Source organism: Eleutherodactylus coqui, chromosome 4 (assembly GCF_035609145.1).
Source record: "Eleutherodactylus coqui strain aEleCoq1 chromosome 4, aEleCoq1.hap1, whole genome shotgun sequence".
In the NCBI taxonomy this organism is placed as follows: domain Eukaryota; kingdom Metazoa; phylum Chordata; class Amphibia; order Anura; family Eleutherodactylidae; genus Eleutherodactylus; species Eleutherodactylus coqui.
In genome coordinates this window covers 240336248-240351212 of record NC_089840.1, presented here as the reverse complement: position 1 = coordinate 240351212, position 14965 = coordinate 240336248, and the positions used below count along the sequence as shown (strand labels likewise).

Genomic DNA, 14965 nt, shown 5'->3' with positions numbered 1-14965 from the left:
GTATGCTCGCTCATCTCTATTAATTTGTAACAGAGCCTCAAGGCAGCCCTCCGCAAAAATTTGTTTAAGTTCAACTTTTAAAACGTAAAAAACTGATAACATTTTTAAAACTTTTAAAGAGAGCATTTTGGGCCGCATAGAAATTGGCAGTTCAGCGTGATCACATGCTGTTTTAGGAGGAGGAGGAGGAGTAATAATATCCTAGAGGGATACACAAAGCTAATTCTCCCCTTTTTTGGGGTGATAGAGGATGCATTTTTCTCCTGTTGAAGCGAAAAGATTCTTTAGGATCCGCTGCTTTCCACCGGTGGAGAAGAGAAGTCTGGGGAAATCCAGCCTTTGTTCATCTTCATGAGGGTAAGCATATCGGCACTGGCAGTTGACAGGCGGGTACGCTTATCCGTGATGATTCCCCCACCTGCACTAAACACACTCTCTGACAAGACGCTAGCGGCAGGGCAGGCCAGCACCTCCAGGGCGTACAGCGCAAGTTCGTGCCAAGTATCCAGCTTTGACACCCAATAGTTGTATGGAGCAGAGACATCACGGAGGACGGAGGTATGATCGGCTATGTACTCCCTCACCATCTTTTTACAGTGCTCCCTCTGACTCAGCCTTCACTGGGGAATGGTGACACAGCCTTGCTGGGGAACCATAAAGCTGGCAAATGCCTTGGAGCGTGTTCCCCTGCCTGCGCTGGACATGCTGCCTGATTCCTGCACCTCCCTTGCTACTTGGCCCTCTGAACTGCGTCCTCTACTACTAGCGCTATCAGATGGGAACTTTAGCATCACTTTTTCCACCAGGGCCCTGTGGTATTGCAACAGCTCGGGGTCCATCTGATTCTTGTCACCTAAGCTGATTAGTTTCAGCATGGCTTGCTGACACTTGTCCATCGCTGTGCTGCCACACTGCGTGCTACTGACTGCTGGCAACGTGCTCACACTTCTTAATTGAGATGTAGACGTGGCGGAGGAGGAGGGGGAGGGTTTAGAGGATGTGGCATAAACCGCCGCAGATACCAGCACCAGGGTAGGACCCGCAATTCTCGGTGTGGGTAGGACGTAAGCGGTCCCAGGCCCTGAATCAGTCCCAGCCTCCACCAAGTTCACCCAATGTGCCGTCAGGGAGATATAGTAGCCCTGCCCGCCAGTACTTGACCACGTGTCCGTGGTTAAGTAGACCTTCCCAGTAACCGTGTTGATGAGGGCACGATTTATGTTGCGGGAGACGTGCTGGTGTAGGGCGGGTATGGCACACCAGGAAAAATAGTGGCGACTAGGGACCGAGTAGCGCGGGACCGCCGCCACCGCCATCATGTTTTTGAAAGCCTCCATTTCCACAAGCCTGTACGGCAGCATATCCAGGCAGATTAATTTGGCAATGTGCAAGTTTAAAGCTTGTGCATGCGGGTGAGTGGCGGCGTATTTGCGCTTTCGCTCCAACGCTTGTATTAGCGACAGCTGAACACTGCACTGAGAGACATTACTGGATGGAGTGCAGGACCGTGGAGGTGAGGGTGTGGGTGTAGGACGGGAGGCGCTTGTGCCTGCATCTCGGGAGGAGGATTTGATCTGTGTGGCAGGTTGGGGCACATGGGGAAGAGGCAGTGGTGTGACATGGAGGCAGTGAATGGCCTTCGTCCCACCTTGTGGGGTGCTTGGCCATCACATGCCTGCGCATGCTGGTGGTGGTGAGGCTGGTAGTGGTGGCTCCCCGGCTGATCTTTGTACGACACAGGTTGCACACCACTGTTCGTCCGCGCTCTCACTAAAAAACATCCACAACTTTGAACACCTAGCCTTCTGCACGGAGGCTTGCCGCAAGGGGGTGCTTTGGGAAACAGTTGGGGGATTCTTCGCTCTGGCCCTGCCTCTACCCCTGGCCACTCCACTGCCTCTTCCAACCTGTCCTGCTGCTGCACTTGCCTCACCCTCTGAAGCCTTACTACTACCTCACTGACAGACAACTGTGTCTCATCATCCTCATCCACAAAAAGCTCTTGAGACAGTTGCCGGAAGTCCCCAGCCTCATCACCCGGACTCCGGGAACTTTCCAAAGGTTGGGCATCGGTCATAACAAACTCCTCAGGTGAGAGAGGAGCCGTTTTTTCCCATTCATGGCAGGGACCCGAGAACAGTTCCTGGGCGTCTGCCTGCTCAGAATATGTCATTTTCATGGAGTGAGGAGGCTGAGAGGAAGGAGCAGCCAGGGGATTCAGAGTTGCAGTCCCTAGGCCGGGAGTAGTGGACTGCGTAGAAGACTGGGAGGTCGATACATTGCTGGACACGTTTTCTGTTATCCATGACAGGACCGTTTACACTGCTCTGTTTGTAATAAAGGTCTACAACGCGGACCCGTAAATTGTCACATGAAGCTGGGGAGCCCAGAAACTTGCCTTTCTTCTAATCCCTCAGCAGCCAGCTGTGATTCATTATGCCCAGGAACTCGGCCTGTGCCCACACCTTCAATTGGAGCCCCGCGTCCACGTCTACGTCCTCGACCCTTACCCCTACTCCTCATTATGGCGGATTAAGAATAGAGCAGGGCCCAAATAAATTACCCCATTGTACAGCGCTGACAACTGTGGCTAATTCACCACACACAGAGACTTGTAGATAGCGGAGGCTCTATGCTGTGACTTGAAAAAATTAACCCGCTGTCTTGCGCTGATACCTAGGGGTAATTTACTGCTCACAGAGACTTGTAGATAATAGAGGCTGTATGGAGTGGTAGAAGATTTTAAAGCCAGTGGATAGTGCTGGTAACTGCGGCTATCTCAACCCCACCAAGGAAAAGGGTATTGTGAGAAGCTCTGCACAGTGGCAGAGCTGAAATACTTTGCAGTGGCCCAGGAAATATTACAGTACTGTTTAGCGGTGAGACCTCTGTATAATGCACTGCAGACACAGAATGGTATAACTGAACTACTTTGCAGTAGGCTAGGAGATTTTAGAGTGCAGTTTCACGGTGAGAGCTGGTTGTACGGCACTGCAGGCTGAGAATGCTATATCTGCAAGGCTGGGAACAGGCCTGAATGCGTAATACAAAAGTTGGTGCACTACTGCTCCCAGCCAGCCACAACTGTAAAGCACATGGTGAGATGTAGCCCTAAGAAGTAGCATTGGGGTTCTTGTACGAAGGATCAGGACTGTAAAACTTTTCCTATAAAAGTCGCTGTGTACCTAAACTCTGCATTATACACTGCACACACAGAACGGTATAAATGAACTACTTTGCAGTAGGCTAGGAAATTGTAGAGTGCAGTTTCACGGTGAGAGCTGGTTGTACGGCACTGCAGGCTGAGAACGCTATAACTGCAAGGCTGGGAACAGGCCTAGATGCATAATACAAAAGTTGGTGCACTACTGCTCCCAGCCACAACTGTAAAGCACACGGTGAGATGTAGCCCTAAGAAGGAGCGTTTGGATTCTTGTACGGAGGATCAAGACTGTATAACTTTCCCTATAGAAGCAGCTCTGTCTCTAAACTCTGCGTTATGCACTGCAGACACAGAATGGTATAATTGAACTACTTTGCAGTAGGCTAGGAAATTTTAGAGTGCAGTTTCACAGTGAGAGCTAGTTTTATGGCACTGCAGGCTGAGAACGCTATAACTGAAAGGCTGGGAACAGGCCTAGATGAATAATACAAAAGTTGGTGCACTAGTGATCCTAGCCAGCCACAACTCTAATGCACACGGTGAGATGTAGCCCTAAGAAGGAGCATTGTGGTTCTTGCACAGAGGATCAGGAGTCCTGTAAAACGTTCCCTATATAGGCAACTCTGTATCTAAACTCTGCATTATTTAATGCAGACTGAGAACGCTATAGCTGAAAAGGCCTGCACAGCCCGAGATGCTTAAAAATTAAAATTGGTGCACTACTGCTCCCAGCCAGCCACAACAGTAATGCACACTATGAAGAGTAGCCCAAAGAAGGATTCTTGGGGTTCTTGAGGACAGGATCCTATGCTAACACTATCCCTGTATAAGCAGCAGCACTTTCCCTAGCCTCAGCCAGCTTGCGTCTGAGGCGAGCCACGGGCGGACCAGTTTAAGTACTCAGCGGTCACCTGATCGGTCACGTTACTGCAGGAAGTGGTAATGCCTTCCCCACATGTTTATTGGTTAGAAAATGGAGATAAACATGTGGAGAAGGAAATGCAATTGACTGGAGTACCGCGTGGTGTTTGTCTCGACTAACGAGCATCTCGAGTACCCTAGTACTCGAATGAGCATCAAGCTCGGATGAATATGCTCGCTCATCTCTAGTGGAGAACATTGATCCATAGAGTGACCGAAGGTCGAATGCGACTGAACGGATAGCCATTATATACCACTTTACATGGAGCGATTATCACCCAAATTCTAACTGTAAACAGCAAATTAAGGCAATAATTGTCCGGTGTACACATGGCTGCCGACAGGGCACTAAGCGAGAAATAGCTAACCTGTTTGAAGCAACTATCAGGCAATGTAAATAGAACCCATTTCATGTTTCAGTGACTTTTGTTTACTATGAATGGAGGTGAACTGACAGGAATGATTCACTTGAATGACTATTGCTCCTGTGTAAACACAAGAGCAATAGTTGGGCAGCAGTCCATTGTATGGCCTGTGGGCACATAAAAAATACAAAAAAAAAATGAAAGGCACTGAATGCTTCTAGGAATACAGTTAGAAGCATAGTTTGCACATTCAAAGTTAAAGGAATTCTGGCTACACTATCTGGGCATGGCAGAAAGAAGAAGTTTTACCTGGCTGCGAGCACATTCTTGAAGAGGCAGGTGATCAAAAACACTCAAATGACTGCAACAAACCTTCAATATTTTGAAGGATTTTTATTTGCACAATAAGTCACATACTGAATGCTGAAAGGTCTTCATTCTTGTACTCCAATATATCATACACCATATAGTGGTTATGTTTTATAGTAAAATGTGATTGTTCTCAGCAAAAGAAACCAAATAACCTTGTAGATTTGATACCTTTTGATAGCTAAGAAAAAACATGATGTAGCAAGCATTCAAACCTATGTAGGGTTCTTAAGGCTTAATGGAATAGATCCAAAGGGGTGTGTGTGTATATACAGTATATATGAAGAACCCTACATAGGTTTGAATGCTTGCTACAATATCATGTTTTTTCTTAGCTATCAAAAGGTATCAAATCTACAAGGTTATTTGGTTTCTCTTGCTGAGAACAATCACATTTTACTATAAAACATAACTACTAATAGATCAATACAAGTCATGTAAGGCTCATAAGTTTGGGTCGATGATGCTGCAGCCTCTGATAAGACACACTAGTCACCTGACTTCCTCTGAACATACACACCGAGAGCCGGCATCGGGGCCGGTGTAGCCACTTGGGGGGCTGAAGAGATTTCAATTATTGATTTAAATTATTTCCTGATACTTGATTGAATCCATCTTGCTTTCCACATGCTGCAGTTTTCCAGTGCTAAAGAAAGCAAAGGAGTCCTAGACCATTACCAAGCCACAGCCATCCTTACCTGTAGGCAGGGTGTTCTTTTCAGTGTGTGCTTTAGTCATTCTCCATCATTCATACTGCTGATCCTTGGGATCTAAAACTTCAATTTCGTTTCATCATTCCCAGAACTTCTGTGGCTTATCTATATGGTTTTGAGTATATTGGAGTTGATATTTCATTTGCTTTTGGGTCAGCAGAGGTGTATGATATATTGGAGTACAATAATGAAGACGTTCAGCATTCAGTATGTGATTTATTGTGCAAATGAAAATCTCAATTTCTGTGTGACCAAATATTGAAGGTTTGTTGCAGTCATTTGAGTGTTTTTGATCACCTGCCTCTTCAAGAATCTGCTCGCAGCCAGGTAAAACTTTTTTCTTCCATGCCCAGATAGTGTAGCCAGAATTCCTTTAACTTTGAATGTGCAAACTATACTTCTAACTGTATTCCTAGAAGCATTCAGTGCCTTTCATTTTTTTTGTATTTTTTTCCTTGTGGCAGTGATCTGTTCTCTTACGTTTTTGGACCGCTATCTTGACTTAAGGTCCCTTTATTCCGGATGTTTATGTGCCCACAAGCCATACAATGGACTGCTGCCCAATTATTGCTCTTGTGTTTACACAGGAGCAATAGTCATTCAAGCGAATCATTCCTGTCAGTTCACCTCCATTCATAGTAAATAGAGATGAGCGAACGTACTCGTCCGAGCTTGATACTCGTTCGAGTATAAGCGTGTTCGGGATGCTCGTTACTCGTAACGAGTACCACGCGATGTTCGGGTTACTTTCACTTTCATCTCTGAGACGTTAGCGCGCTTTTCTGGCCAATTGAAAGACAGGGAAGGCATTACAACTTCCCCCTGCGACGTTCAAGCCCTATACCACCCCCCTGCAGTGAGTGGCTGGGGAGATCAGGTGTCACTCGAGTATAAAAATCGGCCCCTCCCGCGGCTCGCCTCAGATGCGTTGTGAGATAGCTGAGGGACAGTGCTGTTGGTGCCGGAGCTGCTATAGGGAGAGTGTTAGGAGTTAGTGTAGGCTTCAAGAACCCCAACGGTCCTTCTTAGGGCCACATCTAACCGTGTGCAGTAGTGTGGAGGCTGCTTTTAGCAGTGTTGCACTTTTTTTTTTTTTTTGGTATATCGGCCGTGCAGAGCATTGCGCCCTGCAGTAATAGTCCAGGGACAGAAGTGTGGAGGCAGGGAGAGCGTTAGGAGTTACTGTAGGCTTCAAGAACCCCAACGGTCCTTCTTAGGGCCACATCTAACCGTGTGCAGTAGTGTGGAGGCTGCTTTTAGCAGTGTTGCACTTTTTTATTTTTTTTTGGTATATCAGCCGTGCAGAGCATTGCGCCCTGCAGTAATACTCCAGGGAGAGAATTGTGTAGGCAGGCCCAGTAGACATATATTATAGATTGAATATATGCAGTGGTCCTTTTGAAAAAAATATTGGAAAAAAATCTATTTGGCCTGCCTGTCACTGTGCTCAGTGTTCTGGGTCTGTGTCTGCTGGGGGTAGTAGTTCTCCAAATAAATACGCAGCCAGCTAAGTGTTACAGCAGGCGTGCGCCAAATTATTTCCTGGGGTTCCGTAAACGAAGTCAGCCTCCAACCACAGGCCAATAAGCGGCACATTTAATTACAGCGTTGTGTTTCTGCATTCCTGGTAATACAGCATGCTGAGGGGTAGGGGTAGGCCTATAGGACGTGGGCGCGGCCGAGGACGCGGAGGCCCTAGTCCGGGTGTGGGCACAGGCCGAGCTCCTGATCCAGGTGTATCGCAGCCGACTGCTGTGGGATTAGGAGAGAGGCACGTTTCTGGCGTCCCCACATTCATAGCACATTTAATGGGTCCACGCGGGAGACCTTTATTAGAAAATGAGCAGTGTGAGCAGGTCCTGTCGTGGATGGCAGAAAGTGCTTCCAGCAACCTATCGTCCACCCAGAGTTCTGCGCCGTCCACTGCTGCAACTCAGAATCCTCTGGCTGCTGCTCCTCCTTCCTCCCAGCCTCCTCACTCCATGAAAATGAGACATTCTGAGGAGCGGGCAGACTCCCAGGAACTGTTCTCGGGCCCCTGCTCAGATTGGGCAGCAGTGGTTCCTCTCCCACCAGAGGAGTTTATTGTGACTGATGCCCAACCATTGCAAAGTTCCCGGGGTCCGGGGGATGAGGCTGGGGACTTCCGGCAACTGTCTCAAGACCTTTCACTGGGTGAGGAGGCCGATGACGATGAGACACAGTTGTCTATCAGTGAGGTAGTAGTAAGGGCATTAAGTCCGAGGGAGGAGCGCACCGAGGATTCTGAGGAAGAGCAGCCGGACAATGAGGTGACTGACCCCACCTGGTTTGCTACGCCTACTGAGGACAGGTCTTCAGAGGGGGAGGCAAGGGCAGCAGCAGGGCAGGTTGCAAGAGGCAGTGCGGTGGCCAGGGGTAGAGGCAGGGCCAGACCGAATAATCCACCAACTGTTTCCCAAAGCGCCGCCTCGCGCCATGCCACCCTGCAGAGGCCGAGGTGCTCAAAGGTCTGGCAGTTTTTCACTGAGAGTGCAGACGACCGACGAACAGTGGTGTGCAACCTTTGTCGCGCCAAGATCAGCCGGGAGCCACCACCACCAGCCTCAGCACCACCAGCATGCGCAGACATATGATGGCCAAGCACCCCACAAGGTCGGATGAAGGCCGTTCACCGCCTCCGGTTTGCACTGCTGCCTCTCCCCCTGTGCCCCAACCTGCCACTGAGATCCAACCCCGCTCTGAGGACACAGGCACTACCGTCTCCTGGCCTGCACCCACACCCTCACCTCCGCTGTCCTCGGCCCCATCCACCAATGTCTCTCAGCGCACCGTCCAGCCGTCGCTAACGCAAGTGTTTGAGCGCAAGCGCAAGTACGCCGCCACGCACCCGCACGCTCAAGCGTTAAACGTGCACGTAGCCAAATTTATCAGCCTGGAGATGCTGCCGTATAGGGTTGTGGAAACGGAGTCTTTCAAAAGTATGATGGCGGCGGCGGCCCCGCGCTACTCAGTTCCCAGTCGCCACTACTTTTCCCGATGTGCCGTCCCAGCCCTGCACGACCACGTCTCCCGCAACATTGTACGCGCCCTCACCAATGCGGTTACTGCCAAGGTCCACTTAACAACGGACACGTGGACAAGCACAGGCGGGCAGGGGCACTATATCTCCCTGACGGCACATTGGGTGAATTTAGTGGAGGCTGGGACAGAGTCAGAGCCTGGGACCGCTCACGTCCTGCCCACCCCCAGAATTGCGGGCCACAGCTCGGTGCTGGTATCTGCGGCGGTGTATGCTTTCTCCACTAAACCACCCTCCTCCTCCTCCTCCTACTCCAACGCAACCTCTGTCTCGCAATCAAGATGTGTCAGCAGCAGCAGCATGTCGCCAGCAGTCGGTGTCGCGCGGCGTGGCAGCACAGCGGTGGGCAAGCGTCAGCAGGCCGTGCTGAAACCACTCAGCTTAGGAGATAAGAGGCACACGGCCCACGAACTGCTGCAGGGCCTGACAGAGCAGACCGACCACTGGCTTGCGCCGCTGAGCCTCCAACCGGGCATGGTCGTGTGTGACAACGGCCGTAACCTGGTGGCGGCTCTGCATCTCGGCAGCCTCACGCACATGCCATGCCTGGCCCACGTCTTTAATTTGGTGGTTCAGCGCTTTCTGAAAAGCTACCCACGCTTGTCAGACCTGCTCGTAAAGGTGCGCCGGCTCTGCGCACATTTCCGCAAGTCCCACACGGACGCTGCCACCCTGCGCACCCTGCAACATCGGTTTAATCTGCCAGTGCACCGACTGCTGTGCGACGTGCCCACACGGTGGAACTCTACGCTCCACATGTTGGCCAGGCTCTATGAGCAGCGTAGAGCTATAGTGGAATACCAACTCCAACATGGGCGGCGCAGTGGCAGTCAGCCTCCTCAATTATTTTCAGAAGAGTGGGCCTGGTTGGCAGACATCTGCCAGGTCCTTGGAAAGTTTGAGGAGTCTACCCAGGTGGTGAGCGGCGATGCTGCAATCATTAGCGTCACCATTCCTCTGTTATGCCTCTTGAGAAGTTCCCTGCAAAGCATAAAGGCAGACGCTTTGCACTCGGAAACAGAGCCGGGGGAAGAAAGTATGTCGCTGGATAGTCGGAGCACCCTCCTGTCTATATCTCAGCGCGGTGAGGAGGAGGAGGGGGAAGAGACAGCTTGGGCCACTGGTGAGGGTACACATGCTGCTTGCCTGTCATCCTTTCAGCGTGTAAGGCCTGAGGAGGAGGAGGAGGATCCTGAAAGTGATCTTCCTAGTGAGGACAGCCATGTGTTGCGTACAGGTACCCTGGCACACATGGCTGACTTCATGTTAGGATGCCTTTCTCGTGACCCTCGTGTTACACGCATTCTGGTCACTACGGATTACTGGGTGTACACACTGCTCGACCCACGGTATAAGGAGAACCTTTCCCCTCTCATACCCGAAGAGGAAAGGGGTTCGAGAGTGTTGCTATACCACAGGACCCTGGCGGACAAACTGATGGTAAAATTCCCATACGACAGCGCTAGTGGCCGAAGGCGCAGTTCCGAGGGCCAGGTAGCAGGGGAGGCGCGGAGATCAGGCAGCATGTACAGCACAGGCAGGGCAACACTCTTTAAGGCCCTTGACTGCTTTATGGCTCCCCAGCAAGACTGTGTCACCGCTCCCCAGTCACGGCTGAGTCGGCGGGAGCACTGTAAAAGGATGGTGAGGGAGTACGTAGCCGATCGCACGACCGTCCTCCGTGACGCCTCTGCCCCCTACAACTACTGGGTGTCGAAGCTGGACACGTGGCCTGAACTCGCGCTGTATGCCCTGGAGGTGCTGGCTTGTCCTGCGGCTAGCGTCTTGTCAGAGAGGGTGTTTAGTGCGGCTGGGGGAATCATCACAGATAAGCGTACCCGCCTGTCAACCGACAGTGCCGACAGGCTAACACTCATCAAGATGAACAAAGCCTGGATTTCCCCAGACTTCTCTTCTCCACCAGCGGACAGCAGCGATACCTAAGCAATACGTATGCTGCACCCGCGGATGGAAGCATCGTTCTGTATCCCCATCAAAAGCGGGGACCTTTTCGCTTCATCAATCTGTGTATAAAATTCCTCCTCCTCCTCCTGCTCCTCCTCCTGAAACCTCACATAATCACGCCGAACGGACAATTTTTCTTAGGCCCACAAGGCTCAGTCATATAATTTTTATAAACAATTTTTATACGTTTCAATGCTCATTAAAGCGTTGAAACTTTCACCTCAACCAATTTTTATTTTAACTGGGCTGCCTCCTGGCCTAGTTACCAATTAAGCCACATTAACCAAAGCGATTAATGGGTTTCACCTGCCCTCTTGGTTGGCCATGGGATATTTTTCTGATGTACATTAGTACTGTTGATACAGCAATTTTTGTGGGCCCTCGCCTACAGTGTAATCAAATTAATTTTTAGCCCACCTGCATTACAGCTGACGTTACATCAGCTGTGTTGGGCACTGCAATGGGATATTGTTATGTACCGCCGGTGGCTTCCTGGCACCCACCCATGCTGTGGGTCCACAGGGAGTTGTAAATGCATCTGTGTCCACTTCTAAAGAACCCCAGTCTGACTGGGCATGCAGTGTGGGCCGAAGCCCTCCTGCATTAAACATGACATTACTACCTCAGCTGTGATGGGCAATGCAATGGGATATTTTTATGTACCGCCGGTGGGTTCCAGGGAGCCAGCCATGCTGTGGGTCCACAGGGAGTTGTAAATGCATCTGTTTCCACTTCTAAAGAACCCCAGTCTGACTGGGGCATGCAGTGTGGGCCGAAGCCCACCTGCATTAAACATGGCATTACTACCTCAGCTGTAATGGGCAATGCAATGGGATATATTTATGTACCGCCGGTGGCTTCCTGACACCCACCCATGCTGTGGGTGCACACGGAATTCCCATTGCGGAGTTGTACCTGCCTGTGACTATTTATAAAAAACCGCAGTCTGACTGGGGCATGCAGACACCTTGACAGAATGAATAGTGTGTGGCACATAGGTTCCCCATTGCTATGCCCACGTGTGCAGCTCCAGATGGAGGTGGCACAGGATTGGATTTCTCATTGCTTCTGTACAGCATTGTGGACTATCGCCCCGCCCCTTTTAAAGAGGTTCGCTGCCTAGCCGTGCCAACCCTCTGCAGTGTGTGCCTGCGGTTCCTCTGGCAGACGCACTTATAAATAGACATGAGTGTGGCGTGGCATGAGGGCAGCTGAAGGCTGCGCAGGGACACTTTGGTGTGCGCTGTGGACACTGGGTCGTGCGGGGTGGTTGGGTAGCATGTTACCCAGGAGAAGTGGCAGCGGAGTGTCATGCAGGCAGTGATTGTGCTTTGTTGGAGGTAGTGTGGTGCTTAGCTAAGGTATCCATTGCTAATGAGGGCTTTCAGAAGTAAAAATTGTTGGGAGGGGGGGGCCCACTCTTGCCGCTATTGTGGCTTAATAGTGGGACCTGTGAACTTCAGATGCAGCCCAACATGTAGCCCCTCGCCTGCCCTATCCATTGCTGTGTCGTTTCCATCACTTTCTTGGGTTTTGCAGATTTTCACAAATGAAAACCTTAGCGAGCATCGGCGATATACAAAAATGCTCGGGTCGCCCATTGACTTCAATGGGGTTCGTTACTCGAAACGAACCCTCGAGCATCGCGAAAAGTTCGTCTCGAGTAACGAGCACCCGAGCATTTTGGTGCTCGCTCATCTCTAATAGTAAACAAAAGTCACTCAAACATGAAATGGGTTCTATTTACATTGCCTGATAGTTGCTTCAACAGGTTAGCTATTTCTCGCTTAGTGCCCTGTCGGCAGCCATGTGTGCACCGGATAATTATTGCCTTAATTTGCTGTTTACAGTTAGAATTTGGGTAATAATCGCTCCATGTAAAGTACCCATTAGCCATATTTGAAATATGCAATCGAATGCTACACTCAATAAAGCCTTGGCCACTCTAGATATTTGATGCATTTTATCTAAAGCAAGGAAGCCCTTGATTAGTTGTAGCAGGTATAGTTGCAACAACACCTGATTTGCAAATTTGTGCTTGTAAAAGATTTATGAACAAACAAAGTTGCCACAGGGCAACCAAAAGCCTGTTGGTTATCGAAGCAAAACATAAACTTTATTATAAGTGAAAAAAAAACCTATGAAGATGTGAAAAAGTTTTTTTTCTTTAATTTAGGAAGCGCATAGGATGTTGCTATAGTAGGATTGGGGTCAAATATAAATTAAAATCTTGCTGCCAACAGGATCTCATGAAAATCTGAGAAAGATTGTATTCTAGGGTCTCTGGGGAGGATTCTATAGACCTATTTGTCTATCAGCAGGCTTTCCATTATAATCTTATAATCAGGTTGGTCCATGATGACCATATTTCAGTCCTTATCAGAGGGCTTAATAATAGAGATGAGCGAGCATACTCGTTAAGGACAAATGCTCGAGTGAGTATTGTATTTTTCGAGTACCTGCCCGCTCGTGAGAAAAGATTTGGGTGCCGGTGGGGGTGAGCGCTGTGTTGTGGGAGTGAGCAGGAGGGAGCCGGTGAGAGAGAGATCTCCCCACCGTCCCCCACCCTCCGTTTCCCCCCGCTCTCCCCCGCCGGCACCCGAATGTTTTCTCACGAGCGGGCAGGTACTCGAAAAAGACAATACTCACTCGAGTATTTGTCCTTAACGAGTATGCTCGCTCATCTCTACTTAATAACTATCTCCCTGTTATTGTGTAACTCTTCTAATGCCAATCTTTCATCCATGCGGAAATTTGAATGCACCAAATCCTTCTCGGTTGGATTTTCATGATATCGTTGACTGCAAAGTGGGTGAAAGTATCTATGCTACTGATTTCTGCCAAAAAAGAAAGTACATTTAGATTTTGGATGCAGATTCATAAAGATGCAGATTTTTCATCAACGACAAATTTTCTTTCATCAAGCAGTTCCTCTAGGAACCGCAAGTTCAAATCATCTGTAGATAAAGCAACCTATTTGTTATATTAGTTGAATTGAGCTATTTAAATTTCTTCTTGTTTGGTTGTTTCTTGCAAACAGCTGAAAGTTTGTAAATGTGGAAACTAAACTTAATTGACAATGGTGGTTGGATAGTTTAGATTGCAACTATATTTCATAACTTGAAATGCTGTTTTTTTTTTGTTTTTTTTTTTAACTTTTCCGTGTTTGCAGTAATAGATTCACCAAGAGAACACGGTGAACATAAAAGAAAGTATGAAAATTTACTCAATGCAATGAAATCCGAAAGAAACTTTAATGTATCAGGATTCATAATCCAGGGCTTCTCTGAAATTCCGGAACTCCAAATGCTAATGTTTGGGATTTTTCTAATTCTCTACATCATGATTATATGTGGAAACCTGACTATAGTTGCTTTAATATGGAAAACCATTCATCTCCATACTCCTATGTATTTCTTTCTGGTAAATCTTTCATTCATTGACATTGCTTCAATCTCGAACATTCTACCAAAATTATTATCTATACTTTGTACCAAGATAAAGACAATCTCCTTTATAGGTTGTGTAACACAAATATATGTTTTTTTATCTTTGTCTGCTACCGAGTTCTTCCTCCTAGCTGCTATGGCATATGATCGCTATGTAGCAATCTGTCATCCTCTCCATTACGTTGCACTTATAGGTTTAAAGCAATGTGCTAGATTCTCATTTGTTTCATGGTTTGGGGGGTTTTTAATCCCTACTGGACATACTGTATTCATATCAAAGCTGTATTTTTGCTTAAATAACAAGATTAACCATTTCTTCTGTGACCTTAACCCATTATTACAAATTGCTTGCACAGACACATCCGTTTTTAACATATTAAACTACACTGTAGGACCATTAGCAGCAATTACACCATTTATGCTTACTTTAATATCTTATGTATTTATTATCAACGCTATTCTGAAAATAAAATCCACAAAAGGACGACATAAAGCGTTTTCTACCTGCACAGCCCATCTGACTTGTGTCATCATCTTTTATGGAACAATTGTCTGCATGTATATGAGACCCAAGTCAACATTTTCACCCAAACTAGATAAGTATTTTTCTCTACTGTATATTGTCTTAGTTCCAATGCTTAACCCTATAATATATAGTCTCAAGAATGAAGATATAAGAAAAGTTCTCATAAAGACAAAGATGGCATGCACAGGCCAGTTGTCAAATAGTCTTAAAACATTAGTTGGCCAGTAATATTAATGTTTATTTATCCAAAACTGCAGAAATTTGAGGTTCTAGAGCCAAGTACCTTAATTGCCAATGTAACATATTCTTCAGTGAAATAAAAATAAGAAGCATGATGGACCATAGAAAAGCATTTGCTTAAAGTAATCCTCCAGTTTTGGGAGTTTTAGGTGCATTTTCTGTAGTTGATCTTAATGGTGCTTTGTCTATTCCA

General features: G+C 48.0%; 1 protein-coding gene across 1 annotated transcript; it reads left to right on the top strand.

The window, feature by feature from the left end:
- Window positions 1-13791: 13791 nt before the first annotated feature.
- LOC136626651 (olfactory receptor 10A3-like) lies at window positions 13792-14760 on the top strand. Its single transcript, XM_066601669.1, has one exon. The coding sequence runs from the start codon at window positions 13792-13794 to the stop codon at window positions 14758-14760; it is 969 nt and encodes a 322-aa protein (XP_066457766.1).
- The last annotated feature ends 205 nt before the right edge of the window (window positions 14761-14965 follow it).

Coding starts and splice junctions, on each gene's coding strand:
- LOC136626651 (XM_066601669.1), top strand. CDS start 13,792: ATGAAATCCGAAAGAAACTTTAATGTATCAGGATTCATAATCCAGGGC.